This window comes from Chlamydotis macqueenii, chromosome 1, assembly GCF_036417535.1.
Source record: "Chlamydotis macqueenii isolate bChlMac1 chromosome 1, bChlMac1.mat, whole genome shotgun sequence".
NCBI lineage: Eukaryota > Metazoa > Chordata > Aves > Otidiformes > Otididae > Chlamydotis > Chlamydotis macqueenii.
Genome location: NC_141556.1, coordinates 72,145,987 through 72,169,737, shown reverse-complemented (window position 1 = coordinate 72,169,737; position 23,751 = coordinate 72,145,987). Strand labels below are relative to the sequence as shown.

Here is a 23,751-nt window from a genome sequence, read left to right as displayed (position 1 = left end):
AAAAAAATCAAGCAAAAAAAATCCAGCCATGTGTTCCACATGAAACTCAAGGCCATCTGTATTAAAAATTTAGGAATACAGGGAGGGAATAAAGAGAAAAGCGGTATGATGACTAAAGGCAAACCGAGGTCCTAAATTCTGCCCAAAGAGGCAGAGTATTTTTCCCTTCCCCTCGCCTTAGTTCAGCAGATGACTCAGACATAAAAAGTCTCTTTCTTATGACCTGGACATAGGCTACCAGGAAATTGCCCCATATGAAAATGGAGCTAGCATAACAAAGGTCTCAAAAATAGGTATTCATAAGGAAATTTACCTTTTCTGTGACACAAGTATTTCAGTATTAATGCTGAGGGGGACACACTAAACCATAGACAGAAAAAAAGTAGGAAAAAATTATGAAAATATGAAACATTTTGCCTTTTTAATTTAGAAGTGGGTTCATTTCTGTGACAAGTGAACTACACAGTCACATAGTTTATATGAACGCATGGAAAGGACAGGTAAACTCACTAAGACCTTGCAATACGAAAGCTCATTTACAGCAATTCATTTACGGCTGGATACAGCTTTTAATCAAAGGACAACATCCTATGTATCATAAAAATAGATAATTAAACCCCAAATGGGCAACTACATAAAAAGAGTCCACTTGTAAGCAAAAGGGTGACAGGACAGGGACATATCCTTCAATAGAGTAATTCTAATGCAAAGGAAAGCTTTATGCCGTAGAGAGCTTTATGCCCTAGAGAGTCCCCACTTGCCTTTCAATTTAAGAAAATACTTTTGTCTCTTATTTTGAGTAGAAATACAAGAATATAGCAACCTGCCATACACTCATTACTCTTCTCTGGTCATTATACAAGTATAGTGTTCTTTTATCTTTATAAAAATAAGTTTTCTATGCTTTTATTTGTCATTTTCCTAGCTAACATTCTTTGCTTTTTGTAAAAACATCCTGAACAGCAGTTCTTCAGACAACAGCTTACAGCTATACTATTTCCCTTACTACCTTTTACAGCTTTCCTCAAAAATCCTGATATTTATTTACTTTTTAAATAAAACACGGAATGACCAGACACTTTCAGCAAGTTCTCTAAAATAACAGATTCCTTTTCTTTTATGCTAGAACTCAAGCATATCCTCACAAGGCAACAGTAACTTCATTTATAATTTAGGTTTTGGGAGATATTTTGCCTGCAGTAATCATTGAGAAGTCCTTAATCCAACTCTGACTTGAAAAATTTGTCTTTTTCTAAAAGGTAAGCAATTAAGATTTATAAGAACAGCTAAATGCAAACAGAAACACTTGCTCCGTTTTTGAATGACCGCCGTAAAACAATTAGTAATGGCTGTTCTTGGACCAATCAAGACTAATATCTAACTTAAGTGTTTTTGTATCAGACAGTAGATTTCAAAAGCTTGTAAAAGAAAAGAAACAAGCAAGAAAAGGGAGTTAGTTAACTAATATCTTGGTATCACAGACACTTACATACTTGGCTACCTCATGTGAGCTTAAATGACAGGGGAACAAAAGAGGTTACAAAATTCTACTCAGACCACAATTATTCTCCATTCAAAGCCCCCAGGAACAGACTGAGAAATACAGAGACAAAAAAAAAACCCAAACAGTAGAACTAAAGACAACAGTAGGAAAAAATGCTGAAGTGACACACATCGAGCTATGATGATTAACTACTGCAATTCTAGCCTGTGTTTTGTTGTTTCCCTTAGTATGATCAGAAAGTACAGAAAAATTAGCTGATGAAATAACACATATTTAACACATTATTATTAACAGATTGTTATTATCAGAAGTAATTGTTTTAAATTTTAGGGCTCTAGCTGTAATCAGACTAGCCAAAAAAAACTGGGTTAACAACTTTTTCTGACTTTGCTAGGTGTAACTGACAGACTCAAAAGTACTACTGGTATTTCTGAGCTATGTCCATCTCTTAAACGATGGAAAAATCGTATCTGCAAGCTTTCAGGGATCTGTGATCCTTATGCTATGCTTCCAAGAGCACACTAACCTTATTCCTTTGAACAAAGGGTATGATAACCTCAAAAGCAAGTTTCTTGTGTTATGCACTCTCTCAGTCAGAAATTTTCAAGCTAAACTACACAGTTCAAGATAGAAGAAAAAGTCTAATCCTTATTTAAAAACTTTTTGACATGCAATGCACTATTTTTACTCTCTAGGTTTTGAGTTTAGTTTTGTATTCTGTCATAACTACTGTTAGAAGCTATGCAGAAGTAGTAACTTCTGGAAGTATTTTTTAGTAATAAAGCTGCCAAAAAAAAGAAAAGAAAAAAAAAAAAAAAGCACAGTATATTACCTGAGGAGAAAGAGAAGAGAGGGAAGTGGAGAAACAATGACTAAAATTTGGTGGGGGCTGAGGAGAGGAAGGCATAAAGTCCTACCTAAACTTTAAAAAACCCTAATTAATTTTCATATCCATGGAAGGAGAACTTCAGTCTGAAGTAGTGTGGGTGAGACTTACCATCAAATGATCCAGGACTGACAGCTATGAACTGCCCCAACTGTATCCATAAGAGGATGAAGCAACTCATTAATAACGGATTGGTGGATATGGGAATGATAAACACTACTATACCTAGAATTGCAGGTACAGATTAGGGGGAGAAAGAAAGAGAAAGTTAGAAAATACTATGCAGGAAATACAGTCAGCTCAACGGTCCTGCATCCCTGACTTCCTTATTATTGTCAGAGAGGTTAACCATAAATAGTCACTGACTGTGTTTCAACCAAATTTTGTTAACAAAACCAGCTCTCCTTCAAGCACAGAATATGCACCATAAGGCATGATCCAAAGTTTAATATGGAAGCGTAAAGCATGAGGCAAAATATCTTACTGTTACAGTGTAAGCACCTCAACTGGAAAACGCACAAAATATTCAACTTCAGCACAATTTAGTTTTACGCTCCCTTACCATTTAGAGATTAAAAGAAATAGGGACAGAGAAGCAGTAACAGTATCTCCACCTGTTTTCATAACAGAATAGGACCTCTGGGCATTACTATTGCAAAGACGAAGGCTCAGCTCACTCAATACTTTTTAGGAAATCCTCCTGTGATGGCATTTTTCAATTAATAAATTGTATCGAAAAAAACAAATAGGATCTTGAAATAACAGATGATATATATTACAATGAACCTTACCTTGAAAGGTTTGTCCCCACTGTGGGTCAGCATATGCCTCTGCAACCAACTTTGACTTGTTGAAGGTGTATTATATACTTTGCAACCTTTCCACAAGCAAACAAATACCTAACAGAGTAAAAATCTAGTAAGTTCATAGAAGTCAAAGGAAATAGTAAAAAAAAAAAAAAAAAAAAAACCCAAACATATTAGCAAAAAAGCTTGATTTTATAATACAAAAATAATATTGAACAATAACCATTTATTTTGCAACACACTTCTCGTATCTCACCAAGGAAAGAATAATTACAACCATAAGTATTCAAAAAAGCAAGTCACTGGAATAAAACATCAAAAAATAGATGCTCCTGCAGATCAACAAAATCGAGAGTCACAGCATCCACTGTAAAGAGTTTGTGGTTGCACCAAGTATCTGTATCTACCAGATATTGAGACTGAACATTTTAAAAAGACAAATTTTTTGTTTTCTAGGAAATAATTTACTCTCATAATAAAATATTAATTGATTATTTAAGCATGAAAATTTAAAACTCTTAATTACAACTCAGTTGGTTAGACACCAGAGTTTTATATTATGGAATAGAGGATACCTCTAGTTAGGGCCTTATACTCAATTCCTGATGAAGAAAGTTACAATTTCTCATTGGATTAAAAAAAATCTATGGGTGTTTTGCAATTTCAGTGTACAGATCAGTCACATGCACAATAGTGCATTAAGGGGAGCATAACTTACTCATGCTGCTTTTCTCTCTTCTCTCATTGTGTCTGTCTATAAGCAAGAGAATAAAAAAGCTCAATGAACTTGCCTTTCATTAGAATTTCCTCAACAAGTCTGTGTGTGAAGGGAGGTATAGCCCTAATTTGTAGCAGCAAAGTACAGTCCCCAGGAATAGCGTTGTCCATAATGCAGGTTTTCAGAACTGAAGGAAACTAATGGGATTTGAGTTCCTTGTTCTCTTTTGGAGATTGAAAAACTCAATCTCAGAAGTCTGTGTTTTCAAAACAAAAGAGCAGCCACAGGAGTGCTATGTACTTGCTATATAATATATAGATAACCCAGGTTAATGATACAAAACTGGAAAACTCTGCATATCTGTATGACTGATCCAGACCCACTGACATATAAGGCTTAACCCCCTAAATTTTTGGTGTCTGTTGCTCCTCAATTTTAAGATCTCCTGAACCCACAGAATTGGAATTTCTCAGATCCCTGGCTCTGCAACAGCTCTGTAACTGTCCCAGTATTTCAATCAGCAACTGCAGCTAGCACGGCACTCAGCAAAGGAGTACTACTGTGAAGTTACAGATTGTGGAAAAGCAATCTCTCAAAAAAACCCAAGCACTCTGTTTTACAATAACCCACCAGAAGTCCAGGAAAGGCTTCTTGGGAACCCTTGTCAAAAGGCCAAATCCAAAACAGTTCTGAAAAAAAATATTTTGGGGAAGTAAAACTATTTTATCAAAAAGATTCCTGGGCTCTTCAGAGATCTATCTGGATTCAGGCCATTATCTCGGCATTAGCTTGAAAATATGCATTCTAATATACACAGATGCTTATCACATATACCCCAACTTTTCTTCAAATTCATAGTCACCATAGTTAAGTAGTATCTGAAATCCAGCCAAAACTACAATATAATTTCTAACACCATTTAAACACCTCACCAGCAGGTGGCAGACAAATACTTGAAACAAATCAATCAGGATCAGTCCCCTTGAATAGCACCAAGTTGAAGAACTTTTCAAAAAATAAACCAACTCCAGTACTGGGATAAGAAGTGTGACTCAAATGGAAGTTATTAGACACTTGGTGCTTCCAACAACCTCCTCTTTCAGAAAGACAAATACAGACTAATATTTTCTAAATAAAAATATCCACAAATCACGTCGCATGGAACGTCAGTGATCAGAAATACAATACAAAATTAAAAAAAAACCAAACCACCACCCTGAATAAACTTCCAATTCCATTTTAAGAAATGAAAATGGGTCATGGATGGGATAACAAAAGACTGCCAGAGATGAAGTTATGTGCAAGCCCACAGGATACTGATACACCTCATGCATTTCATTGTTTCATCCAGGATTCATATAACAATCTTACAAACCTATGAACGGAACTACAGAAATAATTTCATGAGTACCTAAAGAGTCAGCTCACTGGATGAAAGATTCTGCTTAGAGCTTGGACTGAAAGTCACAAAATATGAAGCTGGAACTTCAATCATACCAAAAAGCCTTAGCTAAACTCAACCAGAGTCACGGCTGTCTCAGTGACACAACTATACAATAAATAATTTAAAGCAATGCAAATTAGCATTTAAGTCTCTTATTCACCCAAAATAAAGTGTAATGGCCTAACATTTTACTTCTGGAGAAATCACAGGACAAAAAGTCAAAAGAATGACTATTCTAGGTTAAGATTTGATATTAGCTCTCCAAGAAATTAAAGAGCTGCAACATACAGTGCCAAAAGCAGGCAGACTTCTCGTGTTTGATGTAAAGGTAGTTTACATGACATATTCGAGGCATCAAAGGTAATTTGAGGGAGGGGCAGGTAGTTTAGTGTAGAGTTGAAATTACTCTACTAGAAGATGGTTTGACACATTAAAATTGTAAGACCAACAGAAATTGCACCATTTGACCAAGGATTAGACTGAAACATACATGATTATATACAAACCTTGATTTAAAAAAAAAAAAACAAAAACAAAACAACAACAAAAAAACCCTAGATGCAATTATACTGAAGGTATACTTGTCATCAATACTACAGACAGAGCTGTTCCAGTAAGACTCTGTACCCTTGAGTCAATGAGTCTTACGTCCTCCCCCCGTTATACATTCTCTAGTGAGACTCCATTCATAAAAATAGTAATTCATTACTTCACCTGAGTTCACATGCAGGAACACGTACACTAATAATTTTAAGAAAATGAATTCTAGTTATAAGCACTTAAAGATACACCAACAGCTTCAGGATGTTGAGAAGTTAGCACATCTATTAAAAACTTTATAGCCTCAAACCGTTTATTAATAAGAATTTACTACATTCTTAAAGTTAGGTATTCAATTAAAAACACAGAATACCAAATCAAGTGAACTATACAGAAGACAATAGCTGAATACGTAACACGAGACTGCTGAAGGCCTAACCTCTGCTGCCACTACCTATGGGATTGATACTTTAAAACATAAAATTTTTGTTACTATTATTAAAGAATAAAATACTGGCATCTAAAAAAGAGGGAGAAAACAAAAAGTAACACCAACCCCTCCTCGTTGACCATCCACATGTATGGAACGAATATGATCCGCCAAATCCGGGCTGGAGCTGAAGCAAGCATGGCAGTGGTCCCAACAACAGTTATAAGCAATGCTTTTTGCAGAGGAGGCAGGAACTCCTTGACCATTCATCATAACCGGAGTTGAACGCCCACTGGAAATTGTGCTGTCTACGTCCATAATAGTGCTGCTTATACTGTAAGACCAAAAAAAAAAGAGAAAGTTCATATCTGTTGCATGTTAACGGAACAAATAAAAATCGTAGCTCTTTGGGGTTTTGTTTCAGATACACTTAGACAGGTTGAAAAGAAAATCTTACACAAACTTACTATTTATTGTGGTGCACCACTTTAACTATAATAAATGTACACTCAGGAAACAGCTACTATTACTCAAGAGTATAACTTCTTCTAGACACTGGCAACAAAAGAGGGGGATGGAAAATTCTCCCATTCACTGACTTTTCAGAAAATTAACTCTCATGTGATTAACAAAGTCATTTTTAAGCTACATTGAATAGCCATTTATTATTTTTATTTCCTAGGAGAGAAGAAAAGGAAAAAGACAAAAAAAAAAGGCATGCTGGGTCAGACTGGAGATGTATCTAGCCCAGCATCCACCTCTAAATGCTAGATCCTTAAAAAGAATATAGCACTGAAGTTCTACAGAAGGTTTAAGGTACTCCCACAATTACCCCAGCATGGCGTCAATCACATGCATGGTCTAAACTAACGGGTTTGTTCTGTTTTTTTTAAAACCTTCCAGAGAAGCCAGAAGCAGCAATGTGAATATGTGGCCAGCAGGGGTCATATACAACAGCCGTTCTGCTCTGTATCTTGGCAGATACAGAGTCAAGTATCAAACAGGACTAGAAAAAAAATTGCAGAGTGTGCTGTTTTGACATATAAGCAAAAAAATACGGAGACAGATGGATGTTCTTCCTGGATAAACATTAAATAGCTACTGATATACCTTATTTTTTTTTACCTTGTGAAAGTGTTCACTGCCTTTTAAGACCTTTTTGTTTTTGTCTTCCACAAAGCCACAGCATTACAGAACACATAATTTTTGAAATCACCTCAGAAGATCAGGTGGTCAAATTTCCCGCTCAAATACGAGCAAGTGAGATTATATGGCTTGTGGTCTTGTCTAGTTGAGTTCTTAATGTGTGTTTTCAAAGGCTGGAGTTTCTGCTACCTTTCTGAACAATTTTCCCAATATCTGATTAACCTTGTTGTAGAGGACAGGGAAAATTTCCCAACATCACATCAGAATTTCCAGTGTTGTAACTTCTGTTTGTTGCTTCATCCTTGGCAGCAGTAGGGTTGAGAAGACTCTCACTCCTCCTTTGCTAAATCTCCCTTATCAGGTAACTAAAAACAGCAATAACCCTGCCCTTATCCCAAAACTGAAGAAACCCAGTCTCTCAGCCTCTCCATGTATATAGCATTTGCTTCAGCCTTCTAACCATCTTGGAGACCCCTCCACTGGATCCTCTCCAGTATGTCAGTATCTGGGATGAGTCCGAAACCAAACACAGTAACCCAGACACAGTCTTAATGGTACTAAGTAGCGGTGAAGAATCACTTCTATTGACAGTAAAGATATACTTTTGCTAATACAGCCTAATATGCAGTAGTAATTTTAACAAAGGTGTCTTCACATATTCTTCCAAGCCAAGGGCAAGGAAAAAAATGACATTAAAGAATGATAATAATAATCTCCTATTCAACTCTACATCATATTTATAATTTTCTAACTTTTATCATATCCCTTTTCTCCTCCACCTCTTCCACACAATTTCTACACTAAAGCATTCTGCCTTTAAAGGTACAGGTGCTGTTCCATATTTTTTATCATCACTGTTTATATACCCATTATTATTCTATTATAAATTTGAGACAGATGAAGCAAAAACTACACCATTATTCAAAATCTGAAAATATCATTAGCATGTTCGCTCTTTTGCTTTAAAAGCCTTTACTAGCAATTTCTCATATTATCTGTGCTAGTAGTTTTTCCCTGTGATAGATTTTGAAATCATCATAGATTATTTCATCATTTGCCTTGTCTAGATTTCCCCCTCTCACCCACCATGTGGATTCCACTGCATTTATCAATAAAAAAAAAAAAGTCTTGCCTTAGTCAAAATAACAGATTCCCTTTAGCAATGGTTTTCAGTTAAGCTCTAGGTGTAACTACCCTAAGTAATTTTCATCAGCAAACGCTGATCTGAGAGATTCCAGCAAGGTAACATTTATGAAAATGTTGACTACCATATCCCAAGTACAGATACCATAAAAATCTTCTGCCAACCCTTTAGTCTCCTATCATTAAAACTGACCAATTATTCCTAGGCCTTTGTTTTCCAAGTTAAAAGAAGTTTTAGAAACCTTTTAAACTGTTTTTTTTTTTGCTTTAATAAAAGAGTATCAAATACATACTTCCTAATTGTTATGGAAATACCACATTTTTTTTCCTCTCCCTTCTCAATTTCAAAAAAGATTTTTAAAATGTACAACGAATTACTTCTACCCATGAAAGTCATACCGGCTCTTTGCTGCTACACGGCATTTTTCCATGGGTCCACTGTTTTTATTTTCTTCCCTTTTCTATATCCTGAATACACACAGCTTTCCATGATCCCTCCCTGACCCCAAGCAGTCTAAGTTCCTTTCATTAAATACAAGCTCACAGTCTGAGATGAGCAAATAAAGTGGCCAACAGAAGCCTATAGATATGGTTTTGAATCTGCTCCATATCGCTGCCTTTCCCAAAAAGCTTATTTTATTTTCACCAGAAACTTAAAAAAAAAAAAAAAAAAAAAAAAAAAAATGCAGCTAGCACTGAGCTGAAGCTACCATTCTCAAACAGCGTTAACAGTCACTAACTACAGCTACCAGTAAGTGTAGTTTAGGATCCCCTAGGAAATTGTCAGAAGCTTTAAATGCAAAATACGTTGCAAGCAATTTGAATTTTTCCACCATGCCAGGCCCACAATAGGATGTAACTAGGTGACTGACATCCCCTCCCTTCCTCAGCTGGTGCCTAAAGCAAAAATTATCCCCAAAAGCAAAATCTGTAAAACTGTGTTATGAGAGTAAAATTCACCAATAGGATGGTAGGAAAATTGAATAAATAATTAAATGTGACTCCCCCACACACCCAAGTTTGAATTATCCAAATACAGCTTTCTTAAAAATCAGTCCTTAGAAGCAGGTTTGAATGTGTACAAGATGGCACATAGCCTGACCACTTTTGTCGCTTACTGTAATGTTACACAGATCAGTGGTTCCAACAGGAAGTTGCTTAACCAAGGATGGCAAAGTACTACAGATATAGCATTCATGCAACAGCTGCCTCAGACCACTTCATGGGGATAAGTAACTCTAACTTTCTCGCAGTTGAAAGGTACCAAAGTGCCTTTATTATATAAGTATATATATATCTATATAAGCACCAAAGTACTTTATAAATATTTCACGTAGGAGCTCAAATTTCCAAGCTATTTACAGTCTGAGTTTCTACATCCACTGACAGCATCAGTACTGTTGACAAAAACGCCACAAATATGCATAAGTAATTCCGACTAAGAAGAGGTATGGTGCTGGTGACCACAAGGACAGACTGTGAAGCGGTATTTAGCATAGTTTTCTCAAGGGTTCCCTTGTTTTTACAATCCGGTCTTAAGCAGGAAAGCAATGAGAAAACATAACCCAGATGAGCTCTGTGAAAGAACTGGGGGACGGGAAGAGGGGGAGGCAGGGACAGTGTGTGACATGCACACTCATGCAGGTGTGTGTGGTTTCTCTGATTCACAGGTAGGCAATCTGGTTAATTTCTCTAAGCAGAGATGAAAAAATCTCAAATTGATGAATCTATAGCATGAAAGTTTATTTCATATTGCAAATGCAACACAACATATCTTAGAATCATAGAATGGTTAGGGTTGGAAGGGACCTTCAAAGGTCATCTAGTCCAACTCCCCTGCAAGGAGCAGGGACATCTCCAACCAGATCAGGTTGCTCAGGGCCTCATCCAACCCGGCCTTGACCCCACACCTTATGATACAAAATCACAGGTCTCTTAATTTTACAGCCTAAGGAATGGAAATATTTAGGGTGTTTTTTTTATTTATATGCTATCCTACCTGCTATCCTCATTACTCGTTTTTGGAAAAAAAAATATGTAAAAGTCAACTAGCAATACTGATTCAGCAAAAGGTATTCTGGTAAGTAGAGTTATTAATGACATGAGAAACCAATAACACTTAGAAAGCTGATTCAGTTATAATAATTTAAATGTTTGCTTAGTTTAGTTCTAATAGGCTAAGTGTTTGCTATGGGCTCACAGATTAGAGTTGCATACATGATATCAAAATTTAGTATCAGAGGAACTGGAATTTAAAAAAAAAAAAAAAAAAAAGTTGCCCACAGCACTTAAACCAAGTACTAGCATATAGAATTTCTTGGAAATCAGGGACAAAGTGCTACATTGGACTAAGATTCTACAGTCTATTCAAGACATAGTTGGAAATGGAAAAAATGGAAAAAAAATGGGAAAATATCACTCAAAGTGGATTTAAGTTACAAAAAATCAGTATGTAAGACGAAACACCTTTCTTTCTTCTAGTTTGAAGAACTCTGTGTAAGACATTAAAGAGGACAGACAAACATCGCTGTCACCAGACCTACCAGAGAAATAGCTAAACTGCTTATAAAACAAAATGGCTACGAATCACACAAGAGATTACTGGTTTTTGATGGTTCTCTTGACAGGCTCCACGAAAATGCAAGAAACTCACTGCCCTAACACATTCTATCTCTAGAAAAAAAAAACATTAAATAAAAATGTAAAATGATTTTTTTGTTGCTTTCTCTTCTGTGCCTCCAGAGTCAACATATTTCAGTTGATCAGGTGCCTCACAATACTGAGAATCTAGGATTAGTTTCTGGCTTTCCTGCTTACAAGTTCTGGGTCACCTAGGAAACAGGTAAAGGCTGAAAAGAGAATCTGCGGAAGACCAGCAACCTCTGTCATAGTGCCCTGTACAGCTCAAGCATGTGTATGTTTTCTCTAGTTTGAGAAACTGAGAAAATACAGGAAGCTTATACACTGAGAAAATATCAGCAAGCTTTTCAGGAAAAGGTCTGTAGTGTATATATAGCATTAGAGAAGACACTGACTTGGGAGGTCTCTTGCCTTTGACCTGCCATTTCAAGATGAAGCAGAAAGATGATGGTAGTTTTACAGTCAGAGCAGTGGCTGCTGCTAAGTCTGAGAAGACTTAACTGCAACACTGGCTTTGTTAGACCTGCTGATTCATCCACTTTTTTGTTTCTTGTGATTTCAGAAAGGATGCAAGGGCAGGACACACATGTGAGTAAGATGTGTGCACACACTCTGTCATCTTATTTAGTCCACTTGAACCTTCTCCTGACCAAAAGAGTGGAACTCAACCCAAGAAGGGCTGGACTACTAAAACAGTGTCTGTGTATCCTTCAATCTAAGAATGGGACTTTTCAATCCAATCTGACTTTCTATCTGCTTGGGATAATCCAAGACAGGGAAAAGTTCTGTAACAAAGGGAAGGTAGTAATGGAAATTACATCCTTCTGCTTTCTCATCTGAAATCCACAAAGTCCGTAAGTGGGAAAGGAATAATGTGTATCACAGAGGAGAAAATGGAACAAAGGAAAATACAAACATTCTGGCACACTACTGGTAATGAAACAAAGACATTTAAAAAAAATTTTTAGCTAAATAAGTTAAAGCAAATTTTTCTGCCTTTTTAAAAGTCCTTTTTCCCCAGCCGGGAGCTCTGTTTAAATCCTGACAGCCACTATCAAAGCAGAATGACACGAGCAGAACTTAAGCGCTTGTGGCATTCCCCTATTGCTAGTGACAGACAGGTCTGGGTTTGCTCCCAAGCTGTAAGCAGGCTCCAGCTCCATTGTAATGGATCTATAGACCATACCCTGATGAAGAGCATTAGACATTTGAGTTTCAGAGAGTTCAACTCAGGGGTCATCCCAAACAATAGAGCATCAAAAACAGTCACTGCTGGAGAGAGCCTGCATACACAATAGCTGTTTTTAAGAAGCATCATTCAGAAGACCAACTAATTACTAAGATTTAAAACTGTTACAGCAAGCACAACATAGTCTTGGAGTTCATGTTATCCCTACTTTCATCCTAATCTCAGCACCAGAATCAATTTGAAGAAAAAAAAAAAATCACAGCTCTAGAGGCAATAAATTAATGCCTTTCTAAAATACCTTACTAAACCCAGTAAACCTCATTTTACCAAGTCTGCAAACACTGGCAAACAGTGCCTTCCAAATGCAGCAAGGTAGAACTGAAAACACAGAATCTTCTCAGAAGAGTCAGACGTTTTTCCCTATACCAAGAGATCAACAGCTTTGACGTGATACTGACATTTAAAGTGTGTTCACTAAGCAACAACATTAATGCAGGCTTAAAAAGAGGAGTCATTACCTCAAAGGCACTGTTTCAGGTCTCATTTTTTACCTGTACTTACTTTACTTGTAGCTAGAAATAATACATCTTCATAATCAAGATGATTAAGATTTTTTTTTTTTCATCATTTTCACATCAAAATATTAGTGCCTGCACAAAGGTTAGCGCCTGTGAACCAAATGCATCTAGCTGGCTAATCCACTCCAAACTGTATTTAAAAATAACCCTGAAACAGAAACAAAAATTAATAGCTAAAAACTTACAAGAAGTTGCAAGTTATTTTCATTTTATAGAAAACAAAAAAAAGTTGTTCAACCATTTTAAGTCCTGAATTATTCTTTTCCTTTAAGGATCTGAAATTAAGCCACTGTTGGAGTCATGCAAATATGAATATCTGCTATAAGAGAAAAGAAATTTCCAAGTTATTCCCAATTTAAAATGCACAAATTTCAAACCACATATTTGGCCACTAGTTGTTGTGTACATTTAGATGTGAATGACAATATAACGAGTCTATGATTTAATACATTAAAGAAAATGGTGTATTGCACATCAGTCCTGACACATGCTTGGCTCTCCCAGATCAATTTCCTTACTACTGCAAGTAATCCCTTCCATTGAATTTAATGAATGGAATGCCCCAAATTTTTTCTTTTGCTTTTTTTTGTTAATCTTTGAGAACAGATAGTAGGAGTCTAGAAGGACTATCAACCAAGCCAAAAGAGTAACAGTGTAATTTCATTTTTACTTCCCATGAACGCCCATTAGCAACTGTCCACTTAAAGTAACAGTAAAGCCAGGCATCGAACACATGCACAAAAGCCCGATCAATTTGCTATTATACTTTTAATGTCTGCTAAACATACTCCCTCTAGACCTTAACTGAAGTAACCTTCCCTCAGGCAAAATTCAGACCTAACAGATGGGCCTTATACCATGCCCTTGAGGGTCAACCAGCACTAGTTCGGTCTGATCAACAGGAGCTCATTTCAGAGTTACAGTACCTCCGCTGACAATGCTTAGCTTCCAGTCCCCAGATGTTCAATAGGTAAGCAAAGGACCCAGCTGATTTCAGCTAACACCAAGGGAAATGACCGTCAGATCCTATAACAAATAACCTCATCTTGTAAAGCATCAAATTAAAAACAAGCAGAGATTTCAGGGAACATACGTTGCAGGGTCGCTAAAACTAACACTACTGAGTAGCCATCAAGCTGCACACTACACTAATTCAAGTGAGGAATCTTCAGAAACAGTTTCTTCTAAAATACACAGTGATAATCCAGTCATAAGGCATCAAATCCACAGAAGATTGCCTCCAACTAGATTAAAAGCATAATTAACAGCCAAGAATCCAAATACTACAAACCTCACTGGAAGCAGGTGAACATTTTAAGGATTAAAAAAAAAAAAAAAAACCCCAAAAAAACCCCACCAACCACATATATACACACACACACAAACCCACGCCACCCTGCTGATAGTTTCTTTAGCTTTTACTAGTCAGTGACATACCGTGTGATTTCTGCATGGAGCTTCAGCTACATTGTTCCAATACATATGACAGAAGCTTAAGAAAGAAAATTCTACTGTAACATTCAGATAAAATAAACTCAGAATAATGGAAACTCTGCGAATAACAGTTATTTCTTACAGCAACTTCAAGGGTTAAAACCTAGAATGCAACAGAAAAGCTTTTACCACATGGAAGACTACACTGCAACTAGGTACTAATCCCAAAAGAAAACAAACAGCATCAATCACAATCACTCAATTACAAATGCCAAGTATAAACAGAAAAAAAAATTGAAAGAAAAAAAAAAAAGAAAAAGACATGTCTAGTGACACACCTCAGCACCTCATTATTTTCATTTCACTAGGAAAATTCCAGAGGGAGAAGTCCAGAGGGAAAACAAAAAATTCATGAGTTTCACTATTACTTTATTCCTTTCCAAGACAAGAGGTGGAAAACTGTGGTGTACAGCTGGCCAATGGACTAGTTCCATAAAAACAACGGACCACCTAGCAGTTTTACAGTTTTTGAGGCCACGAAATTCAAAGTGATTTATACTTACTAGTTCCTAATGCAATCAACAGTCAAGAGAAGATAAATCCTCACAAAGCTTGAAAATGATAAAATTATCAACCCTGAGCTCCCATCATTGATAGGAAGCTCCTCCATCTATCCTAGGAATTTTATTTACCTTTTTTTATAAAATCTCCATCACTTCCAAACATGGGAGCAGCTGTATTTGCTCCAAGAAGCATTACATGATTAACTTTTACTTTTCTACATTCCACCCAGCAATATGAACTGCAGACCAAGGCTGTTAAAAACTGAAGAAGGACAGGTGTCATTTTTAAAACCTAATAATTTCAATGGTACAACTGAACGTGATATAACTGATTCATAATAGAAATTGTTACACAATAAATTAATACGGTTTTGTACTAAGATTTAACTTTTGCTGACCTTCAATTAATATTAAGCAAACTTTAATGGCAACCTCTTTATGAAGTTAGTATCAGAATATCTGCAACTATACAAAGGTGTCCAAGTAGATTCAAATGATTTAGATTCTTTGCTTTATGCTCTCCAATCAATCATGCCAATTTAAGAGACTGAAACAGATCCTAAGAAGAGTTCATGAAACATGAGCAACGACTATGAGCCAGCAATGGAGCAGAAAAGTTTAACATTTGCCTGATCCTTTTTGTTCCTCTCCTCATCTTTGTTGAATTTGGTATTTTATGATGCATCTACATTGGCAACAGATATATTCCCACTACTAAATTTCCATGCTTTATCAATTTAATTCCCCAAATCAAACATCTATGTTCCACAAGTAAAACTGTTTGCCTTATTTTAATGGATGTAGTTTGACTGTGGCATGGAAATGCCATAATGCTTTAGAGTGCCTATAGTTTCTTTTCATCTAACCAGCAAGTAATCCAGAGAGAATCTTCAAAGCAGACAGAAAATAACCTCAGTTACTCACATTTCTAAGGGGATTTTTGGATTATTTCCTGAGAAAATAATTTGTCTTTAATTTAAATAGAAAGTATCCAAAATAATTTCATGACTGATAATGATCAGTTTCTGAATTCAGGAAAATCTACCACCAGTAAGAAAAAAAAAAAATAGTGTATGCAGATAAACCACCATCAAAACAAAAACAGAATAAAAACAGATTGCAGAACACTAAATGGCTGCCAAAGAGAAAGATAATTCACAGGGCAAGAACAAATCAGAGTACCTGGATCAAAATTTGTTGGCCTCTTATGACGGGGTAACAGCATCGGTGGACAAGGGACGGGCAACGGATATCATCTACCTGGACTTGTGCAAGGCATTTGACACTGTCCCGCACGACATCCTTCTCTCTAAACTAGAGAGGCATGGGTTTGATGGATGGACCACTCGGTGGATAAGGAGTTGGCTGGATGGCCGCACTCAGAGAGTGGTGGTCAACGGCTCAATGTCCAAGTGGAGACCGGTCACCAGTGGCGTCCCTCAGGGGTCCGTGTTGGGCCCGGCCCTGTTCAACATCTTTGTCGGCGACATGGACAGTGGGATAGAGTGCACCCTCAGCAAGTTCGCCGATGACACCAAGCTGTGTGGTGCCGTCGACTCGCTGGAAGGGAGGGATGCCATCCAGAGGGACCTGGACAGGCTGGAGAGGTGGGCCCGTGCCAACCTCATGAAGTTCAACCAGGCAAAGTGCAAGGTCCTGCACCTGGGTCGTGGCAATCCCAAGCACAAATACAGGCTGGGTGGGGAACGGATTGAGAGCAGCCCTGAGGAGAAGGACCTGGGAGTGTTGGTAGACGAGAGGTTCAACATGAGTGGGCAATGCACCCTTGCGGCCCAGAAGGCCAACCGCATCCTGGGCTGCATCAAGAGGAGCGTGGCCAGCAGGTCGAGGGAGGTGATTCTTCCCCTCTACTCTGCCCTGGTGAGACCCCACCTGGAGTACTGCATCCAGTTCTGGAGTCCCCAACACAAGAAAGACATGGACCAGTTGGAAAGGGTCCAGAGGAGGGCCACAAAGATGATAAGAGGGCTGGAGCACCTCTCCTATGAGGACAGGCTGAGAGAGTTGGGGCTGTTCAGCCTGGAGAAGAGGAGGCTCCGGGGAGACCTGATAGCGGTCTTCCAATACCTCAAGGGGGCCTACAGGAAAGATGGGGAGAAGCTGTTCAGTAGGGCCTGTTGTGATAGAACAAGGGGTAATGGGTTTAAATTAGAAGGAGGTAGGTTTAGATTAGATATGAGAAAAAAATTTTTTACAATGAGAGTTGTAGAGCACTGGAACAGGTTGTCCAGAGAGGTGGTGGATGCCCCATCCCTGGAATCGTTCAAGGCCAGACTGGATGAGGCTCTGAGCAAGCTGATCTAGTCAGGGATGTCCCTGCTTCTTGCAGGGGGGTTGGACTAGATGACCGTTGAAGGTCCCTTCCAACTCTAACTATTCTATGATTCTATGAAAACAATAAGCCAGAACTACATGAAGTGAAAGTCCACCACCATCTTTCAAAGACAGTATCTTCTGTTCACTTCTGCTCTTGCAGCTCCTATCCACAACGACCCCTGATACCAGACAACACAACTGACTCCCCAGCTCTTCAGAGGCAAGGGAGGAAAACAAGTACAGGTAAAAATTGCATGTCAGCAAAGTTACTTTGTGAAAGCGAGGGAGAATCAACTTTGCAAGTAAGAGGCACAATACCAAGAGGCTCAGAGTTACAGAAAAGGAAAACAGTCGTGTTTGGTGGTCCAGCATTTTCCAGAAGCACCTTCAGGTTCACGATACCTTTAAATAACTAAAAACAACATTAAGGCAATTCCTATATAAAGCATAAACATGATTTCCAGGACCGCATGATTTAAGAGAGCACTCAGTCACCTGGAATCACTTGTGCTTCTGAATCACTTAGCCATTTTTTTGGAAATCAAACCTATGCTTTACACAGAATAAGTTACCCTAACAAAAACTTCTTAAAATGAACAAGACTCAAAAAGTATTCATAAATCAATCTTAAAAACAAGCCTGGAAGAGTCTTTATTGAATAGCTATATAGTTATATGACTACTAAGAAATCAACATAGTGGAAAACAAAACAGTCAAGGGAAAATTTTATACAGTGCGACAAGTGATAACATTAAAAAACTTTTTTAAAAATTCTTTTTAAAGCAGCTTATTTTAGAGTAAAGCTACATCTAGATTAGGTATAAATACCTAGAAAAGTGAGCAACAGTGCAAACAGTTCAGATTGGTAATATAAAACCAGGGGAAGATCGAAAAAGCTCTTCAAGATAGAGAAATCGAAGGAACTTAAAATAACAAACATGTACAGGAAGCAAAACAAGACTGAGAAAGTGTGTTATGAATCACCACCTCTGTAGAGCTGTTTCCACTCTCCTGGATCACTTGCTTTGATTATTTAGATTCTTAATCCTAGAATATTTGGGGTCATAATATTTACATAACACAAACCCAGGTTTTAGCTGGATTTGTAGCATACAGAGGAACAGGTCACACAATAAAAATTTGAAATGTCAAAATATCAGAAAAATAGTGAGAGAGTAGAGCAGGTTAAACATGCATGCCCTGTGATACAACAGCACAAAGACTACATATGCAAAAGGATTACACAAATCAAGAAACTGTAAGTGGTTCTGCCTCAAAGACACAAATAAAACTGACTTTCATTTCTGAGAACGGCATTATCTTCAACTTGATAATCTCCTTGGAAAATTAGGGAACAGCAACAAATGGTTCATAATTTTCAATCTTTACTGATAAAACAGTGTGTTTACTAGCACAGCTTAAGAGAGGCACAGAAGAAACACAGTCATTGAAGAACCATCAGAATTAATTATTTTTTTTAACAGGTTCTTGATTCCAAGAACCATAATCAATACAAAGTAGTCTAATCAGCACTGGAAGCTAACAGCCTTCAGATGTGGTGTCAAGGAAGTTTCACCCACTACAACTATCACCCTCCCATCCTCAGGACACCTTCCCTCACACCCACTTGCAGAACACAAAACTCAGAAAACAAGCAGAAGACAAGACCACCAAAGAAAAATGCAAAACTCCTAGAGAAGACCTAAAAAACTCCTCCAGTTTCAGTTACCATGTTAGGTTCAAGTTAATAGAGAATAAAAATAGATACATAGGATAGCATTCTATAAAGTAGCAGGTTTGCCTATTCATACCTCAGTGAATAGCTGCTATTTCAAGTACTAACCAGGTATCAAAAGCAGAGAAACCAGCAAAGTAGAACTCCACTAACTGACTCCCTTCATAATAGAGAGGTCATAAATTAAGGTCTGATTTTTGTTGTGCTGGACACTGAATTAACTACTACTTGTAGAAATTGTCTAATCTACAACTTGGCATGTAAGTTAGCCTAAGAAAGTCTACTTAAAAACATGCCAAAAGTAGTTTTCTTTCAAATGAAAAATAAAAAATATTTATGATGTTTCTCTGTTTATTGTGTATATAATGAAATTATTTTCTTCATACCTTTAAGACTTTTTATATGCGGAATCTAATGATCAAAAAAGGCCTTCACTGCACAGGCACTACAAGATGTTGCACAGAACAATAACAACAATAAGCAAAAATTATTCATGCTATATTTTCATTTTGGTAAAGAATATTTAATAAATGATACTTCCATTATATGTGCCAATAATCTTGTCTTTTACAAGTCTCTCAACTCAAACAACTTATGTTCACTTCACTCTGACACTACACAAGCTATTTGAATCACAGCAGTCTTGTACAGTCCATCAGGATGACAACAGAACTTTCAAGATCATAAGAAATCTTTTACTTTTCTATCACTATTGAATATCTTTGTATATACATTAAGTAACCCTCTATTAAAGAAAGTATCCATTAAACAGGAACAACTGAATTTTAGCAAAAGATATTTAAAATCTTAAATTCTAGTATACAGAAGAAAATTAGATATGGAAAAAGAAAATCTTGGGGGGAGCGGTGGGGGAGCTTGGTTTTTTGGTTGGTTGGTTTTCTGGTTTGTTTGTTTGTGGGGTTTTTTTGTATTTTACCACCATGAAGGGAATAAAGTACACCAGTATCCTGAGTGAGCGGCTTCAAATTTTTTTTCTCCAATTATTTGTTGGGGTTTGGATTTAGAAAATCACAATCTGAGAATTGTAAACTCTATCTTAGCATATCACAAAACCAAGTACAAATATGAAGCATAACATGGAATATTTATAAATATTTATAATAAAAAAATAATTTGAACACGTACACATTCTAAACATGAACAATTCCGGACAGAATGCCTATGAAGTTATAAAAAGGTACTAGTTATACAGATAGATAACAAAACAAAGAAACCTCTACCTCAAAGAATCTTCCTAAACTATCACTTTTGTTTTTCTGCAAGTCACATCACCATGTTTTGTTCTTTTTAATAGCAACTGAGAGAGTGGATAAAACTCACTGTTCACACAAAGGACTTCCTGACTCTCTTCTGTTCCTTCCTCCTGCACAAGTTAACTGGAAATTACATTCCCACCTGTTTCAAAGATTCCCTGCAATTACTTGGCTCCTTTACGGCAGAGACCAATTTTTCACTTTCTTTGGGTTAAGCTCTCACGTTTTCCTCAGGCTATTAGACATTCTCATTCCCTATAATATGAAAAGTTTTCTGTGTGTATCTCAAGTCCCCTCCTTGCCAGAAACCTCTATCCCCATCTCAAACACTCTATCTGCTCCCTTCTATGCCATGTCCCCACTTTCCTATCCAATAACAGATTGCTCTACAATTACCCCAATGCAATGGCTTCTAGGTGAAATTCCATACCGCTGTCTTCCATGCCAGCTCTGCATACTGCTCATTCCCCCACCACTACTCTCAAATTAGATTTCATTTTTCAAGAAAGATGTAAATATATTAAAACTATTGGAAAGTTGTGGCTATGGTAAAACATTTCCACTGCGTCATCCAAAACAGTTAGTTCTATCTATGATTAACTCCAGAAATGCATGATGTCACATCTCTGTCAAATGGACGTTTGGGCTACATGTAATACCCAGTTTAGTTCAACTGGAAAGTGGAAAAGGGCGGGGGAGTTGGGGAACCAAGACAGTTCTTTCCACTACGGCCGAGGAAACTCCCTGAAACAACCTACCAATCAAACCTTATATTCAGAGGTCACCAGATTTAATTATGTCACTAACTTAAACAAAATGCACATAGACCTGTGTGGATGTACAAATACAACATAAAACATTGAATAGGAAAATGTTTTTCTAAAATTCTATGAAGTATAGTTATTGTAGTAAGACGTAAATATAACAGCTCATTATACCAAGCTCTTTCATCTAGTTCACAAAAAGACCTCATGTTAACCACTTAATTATACAAACCAACAGCTTTAGTAATAAAGATACTTGCCATACAAAATATCTAGGCTGTTTTGTCTTCCCATCAAAAGCCGTTTTCTTCAGCACCAGAAAGGCCTGAACACAACCATTACAGAAACAAGGGGTTTATTTTGCAATTTGAAAGCAAGTAACAGCAACAATAAATGCAGTCAGAAATGCTGAAAACATAATTTTCATCAGAATTTTGGAAACTCAGGTAATCTTCTATATAGCCCACTCTGACATGCCAATATTACACTCACTCTAAAAAAAAATTTAACGATTTAACCACCTTGCCGTAAGTGTTAATGAATGATTCTTCACTTCCTGGATAGGAACAAGTGAGACTATGCAACAAAGGGAGGCCTGAAGCACTTTTTAATCTGGTCACATGAATACATGAAGCATACCTATTAGTACCATCTGCCTTCCTGAATATATTTCAAATTTATTATTCTGCCTTCATAAACATCACTTGTACAAATCATGTGTCATCACCTAGTCAGTCTTGAAAATTCTTCACTTTTAAGAGTTTCAACACTAGATAAAGACTACATTTAAACCTTTAAATAACGAATATTTTACAGTCAGCATACATATTAAAGGTTGAGAAGGCCTCCATTTTAAAAGTAATCAAAAAATCTCAGCCTAGATCCTGGATTTTTCATGTCTAAATCTCTTATATTTCAATCTGTTTGTTTCACAGTGCCTCATTTCACTCGATAAAATGAAAAGACCTGACAATCTGAAGCACAAAAAGGTTTAGTATTGAGAAACTTCTCTGAAACATCCTTTTTCAAAACTGCTCGCTTATGACACAGGAAAGGAACAATAACATTTCTAGAAGTATTCTACAAGTCTAATATGGTTAAGATAGTTAGAAGTTTCCTTAAGTATTATTGAGTATTCCTTGAGTCAGTTCTTCCCAATAACTAATTCTGTTGGTGAAAAACCATAAATGTGAAACGGCTAAAAAAAAAAAAAAAAAAAAAAAAAAAAAAAAAACAACAAAACAACCAAACAAAAAAAAACCAGGGGGGCCGCGAGGGGGGAAAGCCTGACAAGTTACATTAAATTGCCCACTCTGTGAAAAAGATGGACATTAATTAGCACTGTGCCTGAGGGAAAGATTACTACATAGGTCCAATGACAACCTGTTACATTTGGCCTATCAGCTAGTCAATCAGCACTTACATACCAGTCAGGAAAACAGCCAATACCTCCGTATTTTTTAATGCTTCTTGCCTAGTCAGTAAGAGGAGGGAGCAAAGGATAAGCTGCTAAAGAAGGGTAAAAATGATGTAAGAACACAAGATCAGGGGTAACTTCTAGGTGAGAGTACAAAGCGCAAGACAAATTCAGAAGGGTGAACAAAAAAGCCCTTTATACAGCTTTACAACTTACATTTCTGCTAAACATCTTATTACAATTGCAAGATCTACCACTGTTCTCTACATCAAACAAAACATGACAATGAAACTATTTCAGATTTAAATATACTTCCACAATAAACATTCCAGTCAATAATATTTAAATTATTTTAGTAATCAAACTGTTTGTAGTAAATACTGTAGTTCAGCAATAACACATCAGTGAGCTGCAGACACATTTTCACCGCACTTCCATCAGCTGATTTATACCCAAATCCATGCATCTGCTTAGGTCCAGCTTCAGTACCAATGCTGAACTCTGTTGCTCTGTTTATAGTTAACTGTTATTTTTTCTTTTAAAGTCATATGAAATGTTCCTCAGCATTGTAATAAGATTTGCTGCTCCACAGAACTCTGGAGAAACACATCCACCCTTTCAGCACATCCGAAGTTTGGAAAAGGCACAAGAAAATTACCAGCATTCACATGCTGATAATAGTCATTGTTCTAACTGTAAATCTGGAGGCTAACTAGACTTGAATGCAGCCTATTATTATTGAGCCAGCTGAACTGAGCTTGGTCAAAAGTTGTAGACAAACTTCAGTACAGTAGTATGAATTTAGCATAATTCCCAGGAAAAAAAAAAAACTGGAATGATTACAGAGCAAGAAAATACCTATCACTCCTAGAGTTATCGCACTCAGCTCTCACTACTAATACCACTGAGCTGAAAATGCCACCTGGTTATCCTAGGTATCAGTTCGGGTTTTGCTTTTTGGTTTCTGATTCTTTTTAGGGGGAAGATAAATATGTTTTAACAAAGCACAAAGTCTGTCTATCTGTGTGGAAATAGCTAGTTAAAATTCACCCTAAGTTTCAGGGCTTCAAGATTCAACATTTGTTTCTTGTGTTGCTATAATTACGCACAAATTTCCCACAGTAATACCCCAATTATTTATTCTATTAGCAGACACTCTCAAAATACATTCAAAACGTTAGTAACAGAAGCTGCTGAAGAGTA

At 36.9% G+C, this 23,751-nt stretch overlaps 1 protein-coding gene across 3 annotated transcripts in view; it reads right to left on the bottom strand.

Annotated features, from left to right (window-relative positions):
* AEBP2 (AE binding protein 2) overlaps window positions 1–23,751 on the bottom strand; it is a 53,088-nt gene that overhangs the window by 25,560 nt on the left and 3,777 nt on the right. For all 3 annotated transcript variants that reach the window (XM_086756298.1, XM_086756306.1, XM_086756313.1), the window contains exons 2-3: window positions 6,455–6,662; window positions 3,182–3,289 (exon numbers count right to left, since the gene is read on the bottom strand). In XM_086756298.1, the coding sequence (XP_086612424.1) occupies window positions 3,182–3,289; window positions 6,455–6,662 (316 nt within the window). The remainder of the gene's footprint in view (window positions 1–3,181; window positions 3,290–6,454; window positions 6,663–23,751) is intronic.